General features: G+C 37.2%; 1 protein-coding gene across 3 annotated transcripts in view; it reads right to left on the bottom strand.

Annotated features, from left to right (window-relative positions):
* Positions 1–2,802: 2,802 nt before the first annotated feature.
* LOC127809933 (hydroxymethylglutaryl-CoA lyase, mitochondrial) overlaps positions 2,803–17,790 on the bottom strand; it is a 32,505-nt gene continuing 17,517 nt past the window's right edge. For all 3 annotated transcript variants that reach the window (XM_052349116.1, XM_052349131.1, XM_052349124.1), the window contains exons 7-9: positions 5,764–5,900; positions 3,646–3,761; positions 2,803–3,288 (exon numbers count right to left, since the gene is read on the bottom strand). In XM_052349116.1, coding sequence (XP_052205076.1) covers positions 3,040–3,288; positions 3,646–3,761; positions 5,764–5,900 — 502 coding nt within the window. In that variant the 3' untranslated portion in view covers positions 2,803–3,039. The remainder of the gene's footprint in view (positions 3,289–3,645; positions 3,762–5,763; positions 5,901–17,790) is intronic.

Consider the following 17,790-nt stretch of genomic DNA (forward strand, 5'->3'; position numbering starts at 1 on the left):
GGGGACAAAGTGTCCTTATTAATTTCATAAAATTGGGAGTGAATTCCGTATTACTAGGAATCTAGTTTGCCTCAGGTAAAATAGATGGGTCTCACTCCCATTTATTCAGTAATTTTGTTGTTATGCGAGCTGAACAATTAGGCCAATGAGATGGAAGCATAGCTGAGAGCTCGCTTGGTTCCACGTTCTGAGCTCGGGTCTCAACGCCGTGTGACCTTGTTTTGATGAGCTCGGCCTTGGGCTCATTGGGTTTCAGGAGATTGGGTCGGCCTGCTGGGTTGAGTCCAGCCCATAAGAAATGGTTCGGAAAATACCCATAACAATTTACTTATGTGTTGTCTGAATACAATAATAAATTTGTTGAATGAAAACAAAAACAATGAGAGGGTGCGAAGAAATTCCCGTACAAACACTCTGATACTTAAGTCAGACATTAAAAATAATAAAAATTGTATTGAAATCAGTATTAGAGACGTACATTTTCAAAAATGATTGATTGTTTATTTATAGAGAGATATGGAGTAATCTTAGTTAATCTAAGATTAGGATTATTATAGATTATGCTTATTTTGATTTTTTTTTAATTTTATTAGAATTACAATTCTTACAAATAATGTTTATTCTGATTTTTCCTAATCCAACTGGAATTAGGATTCTGACATTTTGGAACCCATTAGAATTATGATTCTTATGAATGATATTTATTCCAATATTCTGAAATTATTTTAGAATTAAATTTTTTTATGAATAATTATTATTTTTTTAAATATTCGAAAAGATTTTTAAATGTCAGAGTTATTTAGTTTGTGAGTTTTTGTGAGATCCCCACGTATGGAAAATTTACGCAACTCAAAAATTTATTTTAGACTTTTGATTTTTTTTTGTTTTTTAATAAACTTTTGCTTATGACATAATATTATAAAATAATTTAAAATATTTATAAAAATTATTTTATATTAACAAAAAATATCTATCATCAAAAAAATTATATATATTTAGTTGCCGAAGAAATGAATGGCTGACCGGTTGTTTGGGATGCTAAAGGGATGACTTGTGACAGGATAGAAACAAAATTATGAAGATGGAGACCTCATTTTGGTGTCTTTTTAATTTGCTTATGTTAGAGGGTGGTCACTAGACCTAACTAAAATTTGGTCACATAAATAAAATTCATGAAATGAATTGCGAAAAAGGCTATTAAAATGAGTTGATTGGCTATTATAATCATTACACCCTCGACAAAAGCATAAATGATCTATTATTTTTTTAATACCTAAAAAACCCATACAATAACAAAACTCGTCGGATAATGAACGAACTATTCTCTTAAATTTCTTGAGAAGGCAAAATCGAAGAAAGAAGTGCATCTAGTAGCTAAGTAAGGACGAAGGCGGCACACTATTATGCTGAAGGCATTTGGGTATAAAAAAAAAATATACAACTAAATGGTCGATTGACACTTTCATTCAGAATTTTAAAACTATAATCTCAACTAATTTATTCTACTAGTATTATTTTTTATACTGCATGAGTTTTAAGGTTTATTTTATTAGTTTTTCTGAATTCATGTATACTAATCTAAAAGATGAGGGTATTTGAAAAAAAAAAAAGAAAGAAAGTAATTCAATTCATAGTTTTCTTATGACATCAAAATTCCACTAAAATTCAGTCATGGTGTTTGAGTTCGAGAGAGGAATTTAGGTAAAAGTTATATCTCTTAAAAAAAAGGTTTAGAGAGACAGAGAGAGAGAGAGAGTAAGGCAAATATAGATTTAGAGAGAGAGAGAAGTCAAATTGGTGATGATATGTCTTAAAAGAGTGAGGAGGAGGTTTGAAATGAGTGAGCCCAGACTTGCTTTTACTAGGCATCGACTTGACAATTGGTGTTGAGAGATGTTTTGTATCTCTTGGCACTCAAGTTTCCAAAGTCCAAAATAGCAACCAACACAGCCAATGGACAAAAAGATTTTGCCATGATGACCTGCATACACTAATGCCATAAGACATGAGTGTAAAAACACCTTTGACTCAGGAAACAAGGCAAAGCTAACCAAACATGCATCATGCCATCAATATCTCTCTGAATTCTATTTGTGTGATAAGTGATTCTATCTTTTTTAATCTGTCAAGCATAAATTTATTTAAATTGACTTTATATATAGAATTGTATGTGTTACTGATTTATAAATTATTGTGTCACATGTGTGTTTGAAAAATAATAACTATTGAGTTTTTGAGGAAAAAAAAAAACATTAATTTTGTGCATCATTGTGGCAAAGAAGTGTGGGTGGGGGAAGCAATTAGGGGTATCTTTGCTTTTCTTTGCTTTCCCTTTCTTTCTTTCTTTTCTTTCCTTTTTCTTTCTTGTAGCCTTTATTTTGATGGTCAAACACACCTTGCTCTACCATCATTGAGATCTCAACTATCTCCATGGAATTTGTATGTTAGGGACCCATTAAACACAATCAAATCTTGTTAAAAGTTAATATTATATTTTAATTTAAGTAATTCCTACCTATTTCTTATATTTACTCTGATTTAATCTCTTAAGTCATAAATCAAAAAAAATATCGCTATATAACTGACAACTAACGTAAAACTCATCGAATCAAATATTGTAATTAAAAGTTTAAAATTCATATAATCGACTCTAATCAAAGTTAGTCCGGAGATTTATTATTATCTAACCATTCTTAAAGAACTATTTTTCATCAATAGCATCCAAAAGTACTAAGCTAAGCAAAGAAATCTCCCCTGAATTCAACAGGTAGAAACACAAAACACAGCACATTAAACAAAGGCTGAGATTCAAAAGCACAGGAATTTATGGATTCCTTTCTGTACTTAAGGGTGCAATACGGCTTTCATTTCAAATTCATGTAGCAGCTTTCCTTGTACATGGATTCAGATTCTAACACAGTGACACTAGAGTTTCCAATACAATTATTACTGGATCTGTAGCTCCCAGTTCCTTTATTCCCATACATACATATATGCAAAGCTCCACAAGGGCAATGTGTTTAGGAAGAAGAAAACTTTCTATATCTTAGAGGTATCGGCCGTGGCTCGGCTCAAGGCAATGGCAGTCTTGGAGCCTGATGGGCGGCCCAGATGCTTACCAATGAACTCCCCAGCCTGCAGGAGCTTTCTGAGATCCACACCTGTTTTCACGCCAAGCCCGTTAAGCATGTACACCACGTCCTCCGTGGCAACGTTCCCTGAAGCTCCCTTGGCATATGGACACCCTCCTAGACCTGCAATCGAGGAGTCGACAGTGCTAATCCCCATCTGTCGGCAACATTACAGATATAAGTCAATGGTCCAAGCCATTCTGTAAGCATGCATCTGCAGAAAGTATGGAACTACTGTAGAAGTCCAAGTATTGTGAATAACTTTCTTTGCTATTCTAGCAATCAGCGATTATAATTATGGAAGCCTGTTCTCACTTATGCCAATTGAACCATTGGCTGAAATCAGTCTCTGGTGTCAGAAGATCATTAATGTAGAATTTGATTGCTTCATGGGAAGTATTTGCATGAAGAACCCTTGAAAAAAGTAACAGCAGCTGACTGCAAAAAAGTTGGTAACTAAAGAATTTCCTATATTGATGTCTCTGCACCACAATCAAAGGAAAAAGTGGCTCACTTGGAGGGATGCTAAAATGTTTGGAAGAGACTGGCCATAAGTATCGTGGAAATGGACAGCAAGCTTCTCAACCGGAACAACAGCCATTACAGCTTCAAGCATAGGAAGAACAGTCCCTGTGCCAATTAAAAAAACAGTACCAATTATTCAACTGATATACACATCCAGTTACCGTTATGAAATTGTTTAGTACATAAATTCATTCTCACGCCACTTCTTATCCTACAAGCAGCAATATCCAATAAGTTATGACATATGCACAAATCTTGCTATTATCAAAACAACAACCACAAGCACTAGGTGGGTTCGGCCTTGTAATTATCAAACCACAATGAAAAAATAAAAAAAAAACCACATCATGTATTTTTAGGTAGCATTAAAAGATGGAGGAGAAACTGAAGGACAGAAATGATGCTCAGAGAGTGGAAGTTGATCTTAAAGTGAGGAAAACAAGTGCTAAAATTTAAAAAAAAAAAATTCAAGTTTATTAGAAAAAGAAATTAGCTTCAGGTATATCTTAATGGCATGCTATAACACGGAGTAGAGTAACTGTTCTTCAATCCAAAACTAATAATTGTTTTTCTCATAATAATGAAAATTTCTTAGTTTACCTTGTCAGTTCACATGGTAAACTAAAAAATTTGCATTACTGGCAAGGTAAACTGAGGGGCAAGGACAGTAGAAAAGATAAAGATAGATGAACTTAGAGAATTTTGAAATGATTATATAGTTAGTACACCAAGTTGTTAACATAACAATTATAAGAGCTAGAAGAACTACGGCAAGCAACAAAGAGAAATACTCCAACATTAGTAGCACATCCTTGAACATGTGTACAAATGAACATAACAATCAGGGATCAGAATAAGCCCTGCCACAAGAGAATGCACAATAATAACACAAAATATAAAATGTTAACAAGAACCAAAATTTCAGACAAGAACATCTCGTTAATAAACCACATTGGCAGTGAATGATAATTTGTGTAGATTAATAAAGTTTTCCACCAACAGAGTCATAGCCAATGTATGCGCAGTTTCTCTCATCAAGAGAACACTTTAAAAAGATAGTTCTGGTTTTCTAATTGAATGGGGCCGTGGTCTGAGTTTGCCACATGCCCTTATCTCACTATATTGTCCACGAACCAACCAAAAATACTGGTTTTCTAATTCATTCATTTGAAAAGGAAATGGAAACAGAGAAGGGGAAAAAAGTTGTTCAATTGAATAAAAAAAAAAAAGAGTACAAATAAGGGATTTTAAGACCTAACTTGCCAATCATGTCAAATAAAGAGTAGAAATAAGGGGGTTTGAGACCTGAATGGTTTGGAGACAACTCAAAGCAAACAGTATCATTGTATTTATTTAATCACATCAAGCGGAATAAGCCAGTAAGGGATTTGAAAGGGGATATTGATTACGGGATAATAGATGAGGAGAATTAAGTAAAACTGTGCCATCTACAGTATTTTATAGAAGAGCATATCACCCAATGTTTTGGTTGTGTAAGAAAGAATGTTAATGGAGCCAAAACAAGAAATTGGTGCACTCAATGGAATAAGTTGGTAATAAGAATTTAAATTGATGAGGTGAATGATGAGATGCCCAAGGTTGCCTGGTACATAAAACGTGTCACAGAATGTAAAAAGAAGGCATGGATCACAAGGTTGCAAAGAAAGATGTAACAATCAATATTTCAATGGCACAGAAGAATGCATATGATATAACTAAATGCTAAATTAAAAAATACTTCCTACCAATAGAGACAGTTAGGATCTGTGTTACATGGAGTCTTCTAAATTAGTGAAATACATGTCAAAAACACTGACATTTTGGACAGGATATGGCATACCTGTTCAACATAATTAGTTGGATATGCACTCGATGAATATAACAAAATAAAAGGAAAAATCCATGATCATGACTCATGAACTCTGTATAAAACTCTTCCTCTAAATCATAAAAAGTAAGGTAAAACACTAAAATACACCGTGCACCCCTGAGATTTGGTATAAAAACAGAGAGTACCTCTCATTTTTCAGAAATTATATTGAATATTCCGATTGTTCAAATAAATGAAATCAGATTTAGTAAAATATAAATTAATCTGAAACATTACCAGGTGTTCCAACTCCAATTGTGTCACCAAGGGAGATTTCGAAGCAGCCCATGTTATAAAGTTCTTTTGCCACATAGGCCACTTTTGAAGGAGGAATAGGTCCTTCTACAGGACAACCAACCACGCATGAGATGTACCTATTTAGAATTTGAGACCAGATATTAAAACATATATACGAGAATTCATAGTGGTGATGTGAAGGAAGAAAAACTTCAAAAAAGAAAAAGAAAAGAAGACTTCTTCTTTGTCCAGTTATTTTCATTTTTATTCTTCTTTTTCTTCTGCTCCCTCCCTCTACACATCTTCAAAACAAAATGGAAACTAGCACACACACAAAGACATGACCAAATTATGAATGATATATTGAAAACGTAATTTCCATCTCAGTAATTGTTGAGTAAAAGAAAATATAATAAATAACTTTAACCCTTTAGAACAGCTTAAATTTTTAGATGGGTTGGGGGATCAATAATTTAATATGGTATAGGAGCAAACAAATTTCCTATGCTCAAATCTAACTGTCAACCTGAAATTCAAATAATTGCACATATTTAAACCAATTACTTGATAAAGTCTGGCCACACCTAAAGGGATGTAAGGAGTAAAATGACCTCTCTTTCTAACAATTTAAGCTTTTTACATGAGTTTCTGGTTAATAAGTTAATAGTTATCAACAATAAACAACTCGGTCCTTAACCTTCATGGTAACTTAGAAACAATTAAACAGATATGCAAACCAAGAGCATTGCCCATATAACCATTATTTGAGAAAAATAATGCAAACTGATCCCACAACAACGACAACATATCAAACCTTAATCCCACCATGTGGGATCAAATACATGAATTCTAGCTCAACAATAATTTCTATGGGCTTATCTTTCGTAAGTCTCTTACAACTCATATCATACCTAAGAATCTCCCACCAAATTTCTCTTGGTTTTCCTGTACCTCTTTTCCTAAGTACTTGTTCTATTTCATCCACGCTTTTCATAGGAGCCTCTATTGGTCTTTTTCCCACATGATCAAACCATCTTAAGTCATTCCCATGCATCTTATCTTAAATAAGAGCCACTCCAACCTTATTATGGATAACCTTATTTGTAATTTTATCTTTCTTGTATGATTGTGCGCCTATTTTAACATCCTCATCTCCGATATACTCATTTTGCACATGTTTTTTTAGTTTTCACATAAAAAATTGGATGGACTTTCCAATTTTAACTGTCATACATCTATTGGTAACATCCTCATTAACCTCCCCCCAAATTTTGTTTTAATGTTTTTACAATATGATATAAATTTGATATTTATACTATTATTTCAAATAGGAAAGATTACATAGCACAATAATAGCCATCCATTTTCCCGAGATAGTAGTTATCAATCCCAATATTATAGCTATCAATCAATCAAAGATTGTATCCACCAATCATTCCAAAGGTTTTGAAATGAGATTTTGAATTTTTTTAATCTTTTTTTCCTTGTATTAGGCTTTAATGTTATAAGGTGCAAGAGGGCCATGCCTTGCGCCTCCGCATGAAGCTTGTCACCTAGGTGAGTGCCTTGACTTAGTTGTGTAAAGGCACCAAGAGCTACACCTCTGTGCACCTCGCACCTAGGCTTTGACAACCATGCATGATACATGTCTTTAGTAACCTATATATAAGCAATTTGGATTCCTTTCTTCTCTAAAACCCTCCATAAGATTTCTCTAAGAACTTTGTCAAAAGCTTTTTCTAAATCTATAAACACCATACATACATCCTTTTATTTATCTCTATACTTTCCCATTAGGGCATCTTAGCAATTACATGGATTTCATTTTTTACCTTCTAGAATAAAACCAAATTTGTTTTTAGACACCTTGAGGTCAGATCCTTGGATTTGACAAGGGATTGTTTAGGTAGAATTGGGAATTAAAGAGAATTTAGAAGGAGAGTTCAAACGAAAAGGGAGGGAAACAACAAGGAGGAGGAAGAATAAGAGATATATATATATATAGAGAGAGAGAGAGAGAAGTAACAGAAAAGTGGAGGGAAAGAATTCACTTCATTCACATGATGATCCCCATCCTCGAGTTGTGGCCTATGTATAGCCCAGAAATACAGCTACCTGAAATGTACAATCTGATAAAGCACAACCACTATAACAGCTAAATACAAGCAACAAACATAAGAAAAGAAATACAATTACTCTTCTGCCCCTAGGAATGTGTGACGCCTCGTCCCCACTACCGGGTGTCACCGTAACCCAGGGTTATGTCAGTAGGTCCCACTCCGGAGGCCGGCTATGCCATAACAACAGGGAGATAAAATGATGTGGGCGCCCTGGGTGGGGTCCAAGCTTTGCCGCCTCCGGCCATCGAGAACTCGAGGTCTAAGACTTATTTGCAGCGGAAGGACACTCAAGTCTCGAATCTGACCTATGCCTTATGAGCAGATTAATAAACTGCAATTAGGGTTATAACATAATTTACTCACACAAAGTACTCATTAAAAGTAATAAGTGCAACTTGAAAATACAAGCAGCGTTCAACACATCCACAAATAATTACATGACAGACACAAGTTACTAGGTTGCATTCCCGTCATGGGTTGCCATTCCCATCATTCAACTGGTCTTCGACATACACCGCCTTCCCTTTACCAGATCCTGAACTATCTGTGTGATTAGTGGGAAGGGTGAGTCCAAGGACTCAGTAAAGGTAATATGCAATGCAGTAAATTATTCAGCATGACATCATAGATAAATATGAAGTGCAACATGCATGCAAGCCTGTCCACCGCACCTATCTCAGGCTTTAGGTGGCCCCTAGTGGTTCCAGCTATGACCCCGTCCTAGAACCCTCATGGTCAACAATCCACTGCCCCATGCCTAGTCACTTCCTCAATATCTTATGCAAGTCATGACAAAAATAATTTACACACACAGAGCATATTAAACCCTTACCTCGAGATACGTGCCGCCTGGTAATTCGTACCGTTGACACTCGCAATTCCCTTAACAAAAATATTTTCAAAGCAAGGTCAACCCATAATTAAATTTATTAACTATTGAATCCACAAAGTTATTAACTAATTAACTAACTTAAACATTATTCCTTACTAATTAATTTAACTAACTAATAATTAAATTAACTAATTAGAATAGACTTTAGCTTAATCAAATACACCACCTTACTAATCAATTCATCAATTGACTAACAACAGAATAGCTTTAAAATTGAGCATACCTTACTGCTTCTGCTTCTCCTCAATTGACGTTCATTCCCCTGCCTTCAATTGCCCTCCAGACTCTCTATTTATACCACTCTTCACTGAGCACTTTCATCATTTCCTGACATAATTGGGTAGTCCACTATTTGGACAATATCATTGATATTCTTCCCAAGTTCCTAGGGCAATTGCATCAAAATGTGAAGAAAATTAAGGTTGTGGCAGTCAAAAACGGAAAGCAATGCAGAAGGCAGCCAAGCTGCCACATGGCCCGGCCAGGAAGGCCGCGTGCATGGCATGCGCGCGGAAAAGCCGCGCACATCACGTCGTGGCGGCGGCGTTTGGCGCCTGGCTGGGAATAAAAATTCCCAACCTTTCTTTTTGCGCAAGCAGGGGTTCGATCCCCTGCCCCCCACGTGCACATGAGCACTTCTGCCACTTGGTCCAGCCCCTTCTTGCTTCATATTACCCCCTATTTTATTTTTAAGATGACTTTTGCTCCAATTTTCAATATTTCCATAATTACTTCCAAATAATTAATTACCTTAAATTTTCATTTCCTCAAAACACCATAAATAAATATTTTCTCCAAAATTTTAAATACTCCTCAACCAACTATTATTTATTTTTCAAGATTTACAAAAACTACAGAATGTGACAATTACCCCCCCCCCCCTTCGAAAACATTTCTTGTCCCCAAGAAATTACGAAAGTTGGGAAACTCGAGGAAATTACTTGAGGAGGTCAGGCAAGTACTCCCATGTTTGTGTGATCAGGATGTAGGTGGGTCCATTGCACCAAAACTTGGGTTAATGGTAGAGAATTTTGGTAGATCGCCCTCTTCTCCAACACTGCTAGGGGCTCCGCATTCATTGTTAAGTCTTCTACAGTAGGGGGAAGATCTAAACTGGTGACGTCAATAGGTCCCATAGATTTCTTCAATAGAGAAACGTGAAAAACTAGGTGAATCAATATTCCCTCTACTAGCTGCAACCTGTATGCTACCTTCCTTACCTTGGCCATTATGGGGAATGGACCATAGTACTTTGGGCTTAATTTTTTTTTTTTTTTTTTTTGGTAAATAAGAATTTCATAGAACAAAAATCATGCCGAAGTGGCTACAAACAAAGGCCAAGGAAAACCCCGGACCAGCAAAAAACCAAGGGTGAATAAACAGCCACAAACACCCTCTGGGCCAAAAAAAACAAAAGGAAGAAAATATATACATGATAAAAACAATGGTAGGATGGAAAACACAGAAAACAACCAAAATAGGACCACCTAAACCAAGGCGATGAACATTATCAGAACAATACTCACCCCTCCTAGCAAGAGAGAAGGGGACTCCACGACTCAGTAATCTGACAGCATGTCAGATGAACCAAAAATCACTGAAGATAACAGCATAACACTTCGGAAATAAGACATCAAATAGAACCCTCAAGACAGGGCATAGCATCTTAACAGAGGAGAGATGATTGATCAATCAGTAGCCTCCAAAAATGCCGCAAAACACTACTCTGGAAAGAAGGCTGAAACCAAACAGTCACAAGACGGGCCCACAAAGCGCAAGGAATCTTATGCGTCGGTTGAGAAGCTGATCTCTCCTGGTCCCTGAAGCATCTATTATTGTGCTCCTTCCAAATAAAGTAGACTATCACCTAAACAACCATCCTATTCGCAATTTGCTAAGGACTCTTGTTGCTTCACTTAGTCGCAGCCCCAAGCACCCCAATCTCCCATCGATGCCACAACCAAACAAATTTCTATGATCTTCGGAAACAATTCACCACCTGACGGGAATAGGTACACTCGAAAAATAGGTGATTGTGATTCTCCGTCGCAACCCTGCATAAGAAACATCTATTCGGGCTTAATTTGGTTATAGAGGTCATTGAGAACACCTGTTGCCGAAATCTCTTAACCTTCAAATAAACCATATCACCCACCTCAAACAATCTTTCACTCCTATCTGCCATCTGTTTCATCATGTTTTGTGCAACAATAAGCTCATTTTTTATCACTTGCGGTGCCCCTTGCCTTTGTTGTAAATACTAATCTATTGCCACTTCAACACTTGAATATCTCATGACAGTAGGTAGGTAATAGGGGTGGTTCATAACCAAAGAGGACCTCAAATGGGGTTCTCTTCAAGGAGCTATGAAAATTAGAGTCATACCACCATTGGGCAAGTGACAACCAGTTGTTCCAACTTTTTGGTCTAGAAAAACAAATGCACCGGAGGTAAGTTTCTAGACATTGGTTTACTCTTTCAGTATGTTCATCAGTTTTTGGGTGGTAGGTTGTTGACATATGTAATCCCACCCCCAAATTCTTGTATAACTCTTTTCAGAAATTACTAGTGAATATTTTGTCCCTATCCGAGACAATAGACAGTGGCAGCCCACGCATCTTCACAACTGAATCCAACAACAGTCTAGCTACCTCGGGGCTATGAAAGGATGGGCCAAACTTAAAAAATGGCCAAATTTCGTCAATTTGTCCACCGCTACCAATATAACATCCCTACCCTTTAACTTAAGGTAACCCTTCAACGAAGTTTATGGAAATTTGCTGCCAAGCTTGATCCAGTATGTCCAGTGGTTGCAGCAGGCAAAGATAAGGAACCTGTTCATGTTTGCAGCGCTAACAGATAAGGCACTCTAGCACATATGCAATCACATCTTGTTTGAGTTTGGGCCAGAAGAACAATTGCCTCACTTTGTGGTTAGTGATATTTAAACCGGAATGTCCTCCTACCAGTGACTTGTGCAGTGATTGTAGGATTCTCTTTTTATGCTGGTCGTCTTCCCCTATCACTAGCCTTCCTTTGTATCTAAGTAAACTTGCTGACAAGGTGTAACCCTTCTGATTAGCAGGTTGAACCGCTAACTGTGTCATGAGATCTTTTGCCCAAGTAGTCCGCTCATAACTTGGATGTAATTTCGTTTACCCAGTCAGGTACTACTGCTGAAATAGCTTGGTAATTCCCCTTTTCCTCTTTCCTTAACAGTGCATCTGCCATTGTATTTTCTTTCCCTTTTTGATACTGTATCATATAGTCAAGCCCCAACAACTTAATTACCCCTTTTCTTTGCAATTGGGTGTGCAACCTTTGTTGCATCAAGAATTTGAGGCTCTCATGGTCAATTTTGATCACAAACTGGTTTCCCTCTAGGTAATATCTCCATTTGTCCACTACCATCAATACTGCTAACAACTCCTTGTCATAGATGCTTAGTCCCAAGTGTTTTGGGTCTAAGACTTGGCTAAGAAATGCCAAGGGTTTATCTTCCTAAACCAACTTAGCACCTACCCTAGTCTCACATGCATCTATCTCCAAAATGAAAGGCTTAGAAAAGTCAGGTAAGGCTAGTATAAAGGCATGTGTCATAGCCTTCTTTAATGTTAGAAATGTTATCTCCGCCTATAAATTCCAACCAAAGCTATTCTTCTTAAGTAACTCAATCAATGACCTACTTATGATGCCATAATTCTTTATGAACCTCCTGTAATATCCAATGAGGCCTAGAAAACCCCTAAACACCTTGATAGTTTGTGGCCTCGGCCACTCCACCATAGCAGTAATTTTCTTTGGATTTGTGCTAACACCTTCTCCCGTAATTATGTGGCCTAAGTATTCCACTTTTCTCTCAGCGAAAGTGCACTTGGACCTCTTCACAAATAGTTGATTAGATATGAGGATTTCGAAGGCTATCTTTAAGTGAATCAAACGTCAATTAAGAGAGGGGTTGTATATGAGGATATCATAAAAAAAGACAAGGAAGAATTTCCTCAAATATGGGTTAAAGATGTGGTTCATCAAGGTTTGAAATGTGGCAGGGGCGTTAGTGAAAAAAATGGCATAACTAGGAATTCATAGAGGCCTTGATGAGTCCTAAAAGCAGTCTTGTGGATATCAATTGGACTCATTTTGATTTGGTGGTATCCGACTCTTAAATCAAGCTTTGAAAAGATAGTGGTTTCTCGATAGTGAGGGAGTTCAATTGACAGTAATCAACACAAAACCGCTAGGTTCCATCCTTCTTTTTTATTAGGAGGAGGGGGGATGCAAAAGGACTTTGGCTTGGCTGGATTATAGATTTGGTCAGCATTTCCTTGACCAGTTTTTCTATTTCAGCTTTCTATAGGGGGGAATGCATATAGGACCGAATGTTAACAGGTTCTGCATTGGGTTTTAAGTGGATAGTATGGTCAAGGAATCGAGTTGGGGGTAGGGTAGATAGTTCAGCAAACAAATCCTCAAACTCAATCAACAATAAGTGTAAGGGGTCACAAGGTTGTATCTCAGTGAGAGAATGCAAGGTTGAAGTAGGTGCAGGCCATGACTGGTCCTTCTTTCCTGCTATTGCACTTCCTCCTACCTCTCCTTCCTCAGCCTCCAACTCCACTGCATATAGGGAATACAGTTGGGCTATGGCAGCTTCTTCATGCTGAAAAAGTTTCTGCAACCTTCTACCTATCACAAAATTGCATTCACCCACCTCTAAACTTCCTGTCAAGGTTAACTTCTTCCCTGTCATTTGAAAGGTTACTTCAAGTTTATTGAAATAAAAAATTAAGGGACTCACTGTGTTCATCCAATCCACCCTTAGAAACAATGTGGCAGCCTCCTAACTTTAGGATTCACGGATCCACTGTAAATTCTTGACCCTGCATCACCCATTTGAAACCTTGGCATCTGAATCTGCTTCTCATATTAGACATTGCAAGTCCATGGCAGTATCCTCATCCAGGAAGCAATGTGTGCTTCTACTCTCAATGAGAACCATCAATCTCTTCTTCCCCACTAAGCCTTTCATCTTAATTATCTTTCAGCCTTACAAGGCATGCAATGATATCTGTAACGACCCGTTAAAGGACCTAGTATTTATTTAGGAATTATTTAATTAATTGTTGAAGTTTTTGATTAAAAGATTTTGCCAATTAATTATTTAATGTGGCAATTTAGAGATTTTGAAGGAAAAGAATAGTATTTATTTCTTCTTAATGTTGGAGTTAAAAGAATTTGTCAATGTGGCAATCTAGTAATTTTTAATTGAGAGAATAGTATTTAAATAGCATTTAAAGAGCATTTAATTCTAGTTATTTATCGTGGAAATTAAATGCAAGGGCATAAAGGTAATTTTGGAGTTTTATTATTTGAGAGTTTTAATAATAATTTTTGTGTTATTATTAATTATGTATTTAAAGGAAAATGAGAATCCATGTATGAGATGGATTTGGATTAAGAGTCTCCTAGTCCCAATAGGAGAAGGTTTTGAGAGTTTCCAAATTCAATTGGGAGAGGGATTATAAGTTATAAAAGGAAAGAGATCTAGGACTTTATGTCTATATATAGAGCCCATTAGCTTGGCTTTTCTTCACGCCGTGTGAAGAACAGAAAGGCCAAGAGATAGCAGAGGCTTGCTAGAGTCTTCAGGATCGCTCCAGGGTTCGATCAGAGAGTTCTATCAGGCAAGTATTCTTCCTATAATTCCTTCCATTACAAGTTCTTTTCAGTTATTTCCAGATTATCCAGTATCATTGTTCAATTTTCAGTTTATATCAACCAGCAAATACGTATATATATATAACTATATATGTTACAGTGAGTTTTTCAGGCAATTCATGCATGTTTAATACAGCGATTCAAATTAATATCATCGTTGAATCATCTCTAGAATTGTTTCAGATCAGTTGGGACTTGTTTTCCCAAGTTTTAATTCAGAATGGTATAGTTTTATTAAGATTTGTTTAAGAACAGAGTCTCTGTGAGCGTTCGTCTCTGGGTTTAAAAGTTGCAAATATCCGGATGAGTTCTTCCATATCCGGATAAATTTTTCAAAGCTTGTGAGTAGCATTCGGATGGAATAGAGTCTATCCGGATGAGTCAAAATTTTTATGTGAGTGACATCCGGATGGCCCTTGGGCATATCCAAATGGTTTATATCATATTCGGATGAGTAAAATGCTTATTGTGGGTAATATCCGGATAGCTCTTGTTCATATTCGGATAGCCCAGTAATATCCGGATGCTTCGTTTTCGTATCCAGATGTATCCAGCAGTGATTGTGAGCAGTATCTGGATGTCTTGAGTCGCATCCGGATGTGCCTAGTTGTTGTGAGTGATATCTGGATGCTTCGTGTTGTATCCGGATGAGTCTAAGACTTTCTGCGAGTAATATCCGGATACCTTGTATCATATCCGGATGTATCTAAAGTTCATCGAGTATGATATCCGGATGGTTTGTTTATACATCCAGATAGGTCAAGATAATATCCGGATGTCTCTCCTGATATCCGGATGCCTCCCCCAAAAAGTTGAATTTTTCATTCAAATAGTCTCCAGTTATATCCGAATGCATCAGTGAGATATCCAGATGACCAGAATCATATCCGGATGTCCTAGTTCGTATCCGAATACATCCCAGCATATTCGAATAGCTTCTGCTTTGAATGTCAATGTATCCGGATGAGCCTTCTTCATATCCGGATGTCTTTCATCATATCCGGATGACTTTTTCCAGAAATCCAATTTAGCTTCCAGTGAGTCCTAATTCAAGTTTAATTCAATTAATGTATTCAATACCTTCCAACATTAAATTCATAAGCCAGAATATGACAAGTTAAACATGCCCATACCCTAATTCATAATTCATAGAATCTTTGTATTCCAATAAATTGAAGATCCGATTGCATGTCTAGTAGTTATTTTGACATGTTCAGCATTATTTTGTGAAATTATGTGCATACATTGTGGTATGAGCATTTAGCATGACTTTATATGAAGCACTACATATCGTGTGCCAACATTTATATGAGCATTGCATTGCATTATGCGCGCTAGGCGGCTTGTCCGCGGGGATCCCATCAGTTTCAGTTTCAACTCAATTTATGAGTTGCTCGCCTGGTGGCAACCAGGGGGCTAGGGGCATATTGCCCAAAGTATGTGCTTACAGTTTTTATGTTTGTAGGATTCAGATCAGTCAGGTATGTATTACAGTTATGTGGGCCTATGAGTCAAAGTTGCATACCTACATTTAGTTTACAGTTTATGTGCATTACATTTTTATGAATGCAATCAGACAGTGATTATACAGTACAAGTTTAGTAAGTTATTTATCAGTATTTATATTTTTCGATTCAGCTTCAGTATTCTTTCCAACTTATTACTTGCTGAGCTTTTTAGCTCACCTTGTACTCTTCACCCCTCCAGGTTCTAGCAAGGGAGTACCAGAAGTGGGGCCTAGCAGCAGTGGTCTATAGTGTGTGTACGTGGAGTTACTCAAGATAAAAGATGTTTGGGAGTCTGTTGAGTTCTATAGAGTTTTCTCAGATTAGATCTATTTTATATTTCAGTTGAGGGATTTTCCCTTAGACAGAGTTTGTGCTTTTCAGTCTGTATTGACTCTGAGTTTTTATTCCAGTTGATTGAGATGTTCAATTATGGTATCAGATTTCAGTTTATCAGCTAATTTTATTTTATTGTCCCTAGTAGCACCTCTTCTCGAGCAGTTCTAGGAGATGGGGTGTTACAGTATTAGTATCAAAGCGGTGTTTTGAGGAGTCTCCCGTACACACATAGGATGTTGGGTAGAGTTAGGACTTTCGTCCTTCAGTTAGACATGTTGGCCCAATTAGTAGTATTATAACCCTAAGTAGTGATGCAAGAAGATAAGTAATAGAGGTGGACGACCCCGAACTCGCAGTCAGGCTGTTTTTATTCCGGTGGAAGTTCCAGTATCCACACCAGGCTCACCAGGAGAGTCTAGTTGCAATCTACGGCATGGAATGGTCGAGATGCGAGGTATGTTAGCAGGATTTATGAGGGTGATAGATACCCTAGTTACTAATCAAGTAAGGGAATCACAAGTTCCCCAAGAAGTAGGAGGTAGTAGAGGCGATAAGCCAGCCGCTCCAATAACTCTAGTTGTGGAGGCAGATATAGGGAGTTAGCTATTAAAGGATTTCATGGCCTTCCGACCATCAGCATTCCATGGAGGCACGGATGCAGTAGCGGTTGAGAATTTGGTGTAATCGATTGTACAAACGATCGCCGAGTGTGACTTAGCACATTCTTGTTCAAAGGCGATGCCGAGAGATGGTGGAAGATTGTCCGCCAGAGGTTTGGTAATCAAGAACCCACATGGGTTGAGTTCCAGCAAGTATTCAACGACGCTTATTACCCAGCGTGGGTCAAGGAATAGAAAGTTTTTTTGAGTTCCTTGAGTTGGTGTAAGGTACTAAGACAATGGCCCAAGGTGAGACAGAGTTTACAGCCTTGACTAGATAGGTCTCAGAGTTGGTGTCCACTGAAGCTAAGAAGGCTGCTAAATTTTCAGAGAGGATTGCGTGCGAATATTATCCACGTTTTTTTGGAAGAGCTCAGAGTGTGGATTATACCACAGTAATTCAACAAACATATGAAGAGAAATGTTTGAAAATTGCGAGATCGAGGTACATGATAAGAAGTTATTTGAAGACTTAGAAATTCTTGATGTTAGGGATTTTGATATGATCCTTGGCATGGATTGGTTGACATGGCATTATGTAAGAGTTGACCGTCAATAGAAGATTATTGACTTTGACTTACCTCGACAGCCGATTCAGATATATAGAGGAGTCAAGCCTATGGCTACGATTCCTATGATCTCAGTAATGAAAGTAGAGAAGCTGATGCGTGATAGATGTGAAGCTTACCTAGTTTTGTTACCTCATATGAGGAAGTAAGAGGAAGTTGTTTGAGGTGCCAGTAGTACGAGATTTCTCAGATGTTTCCTTGATGAATTACCAAGATTACCTCCTC

The sequence above is a fragment of the Diospyros lotus genome, chromosome 1 (assembly GCF_014633365.1).
Source record: "Diospyros lotus cultivar Yz01 chromosome 1, ASM1463336v1, whole genome shotgun sequence".
Classification (NCBI taxonomy): Eukaryota; Viridiplantae; Streptophyta; class Magnoliopsida; order Ericales; family Ebenaceae; genus Diospyros; species Diospyros lotus.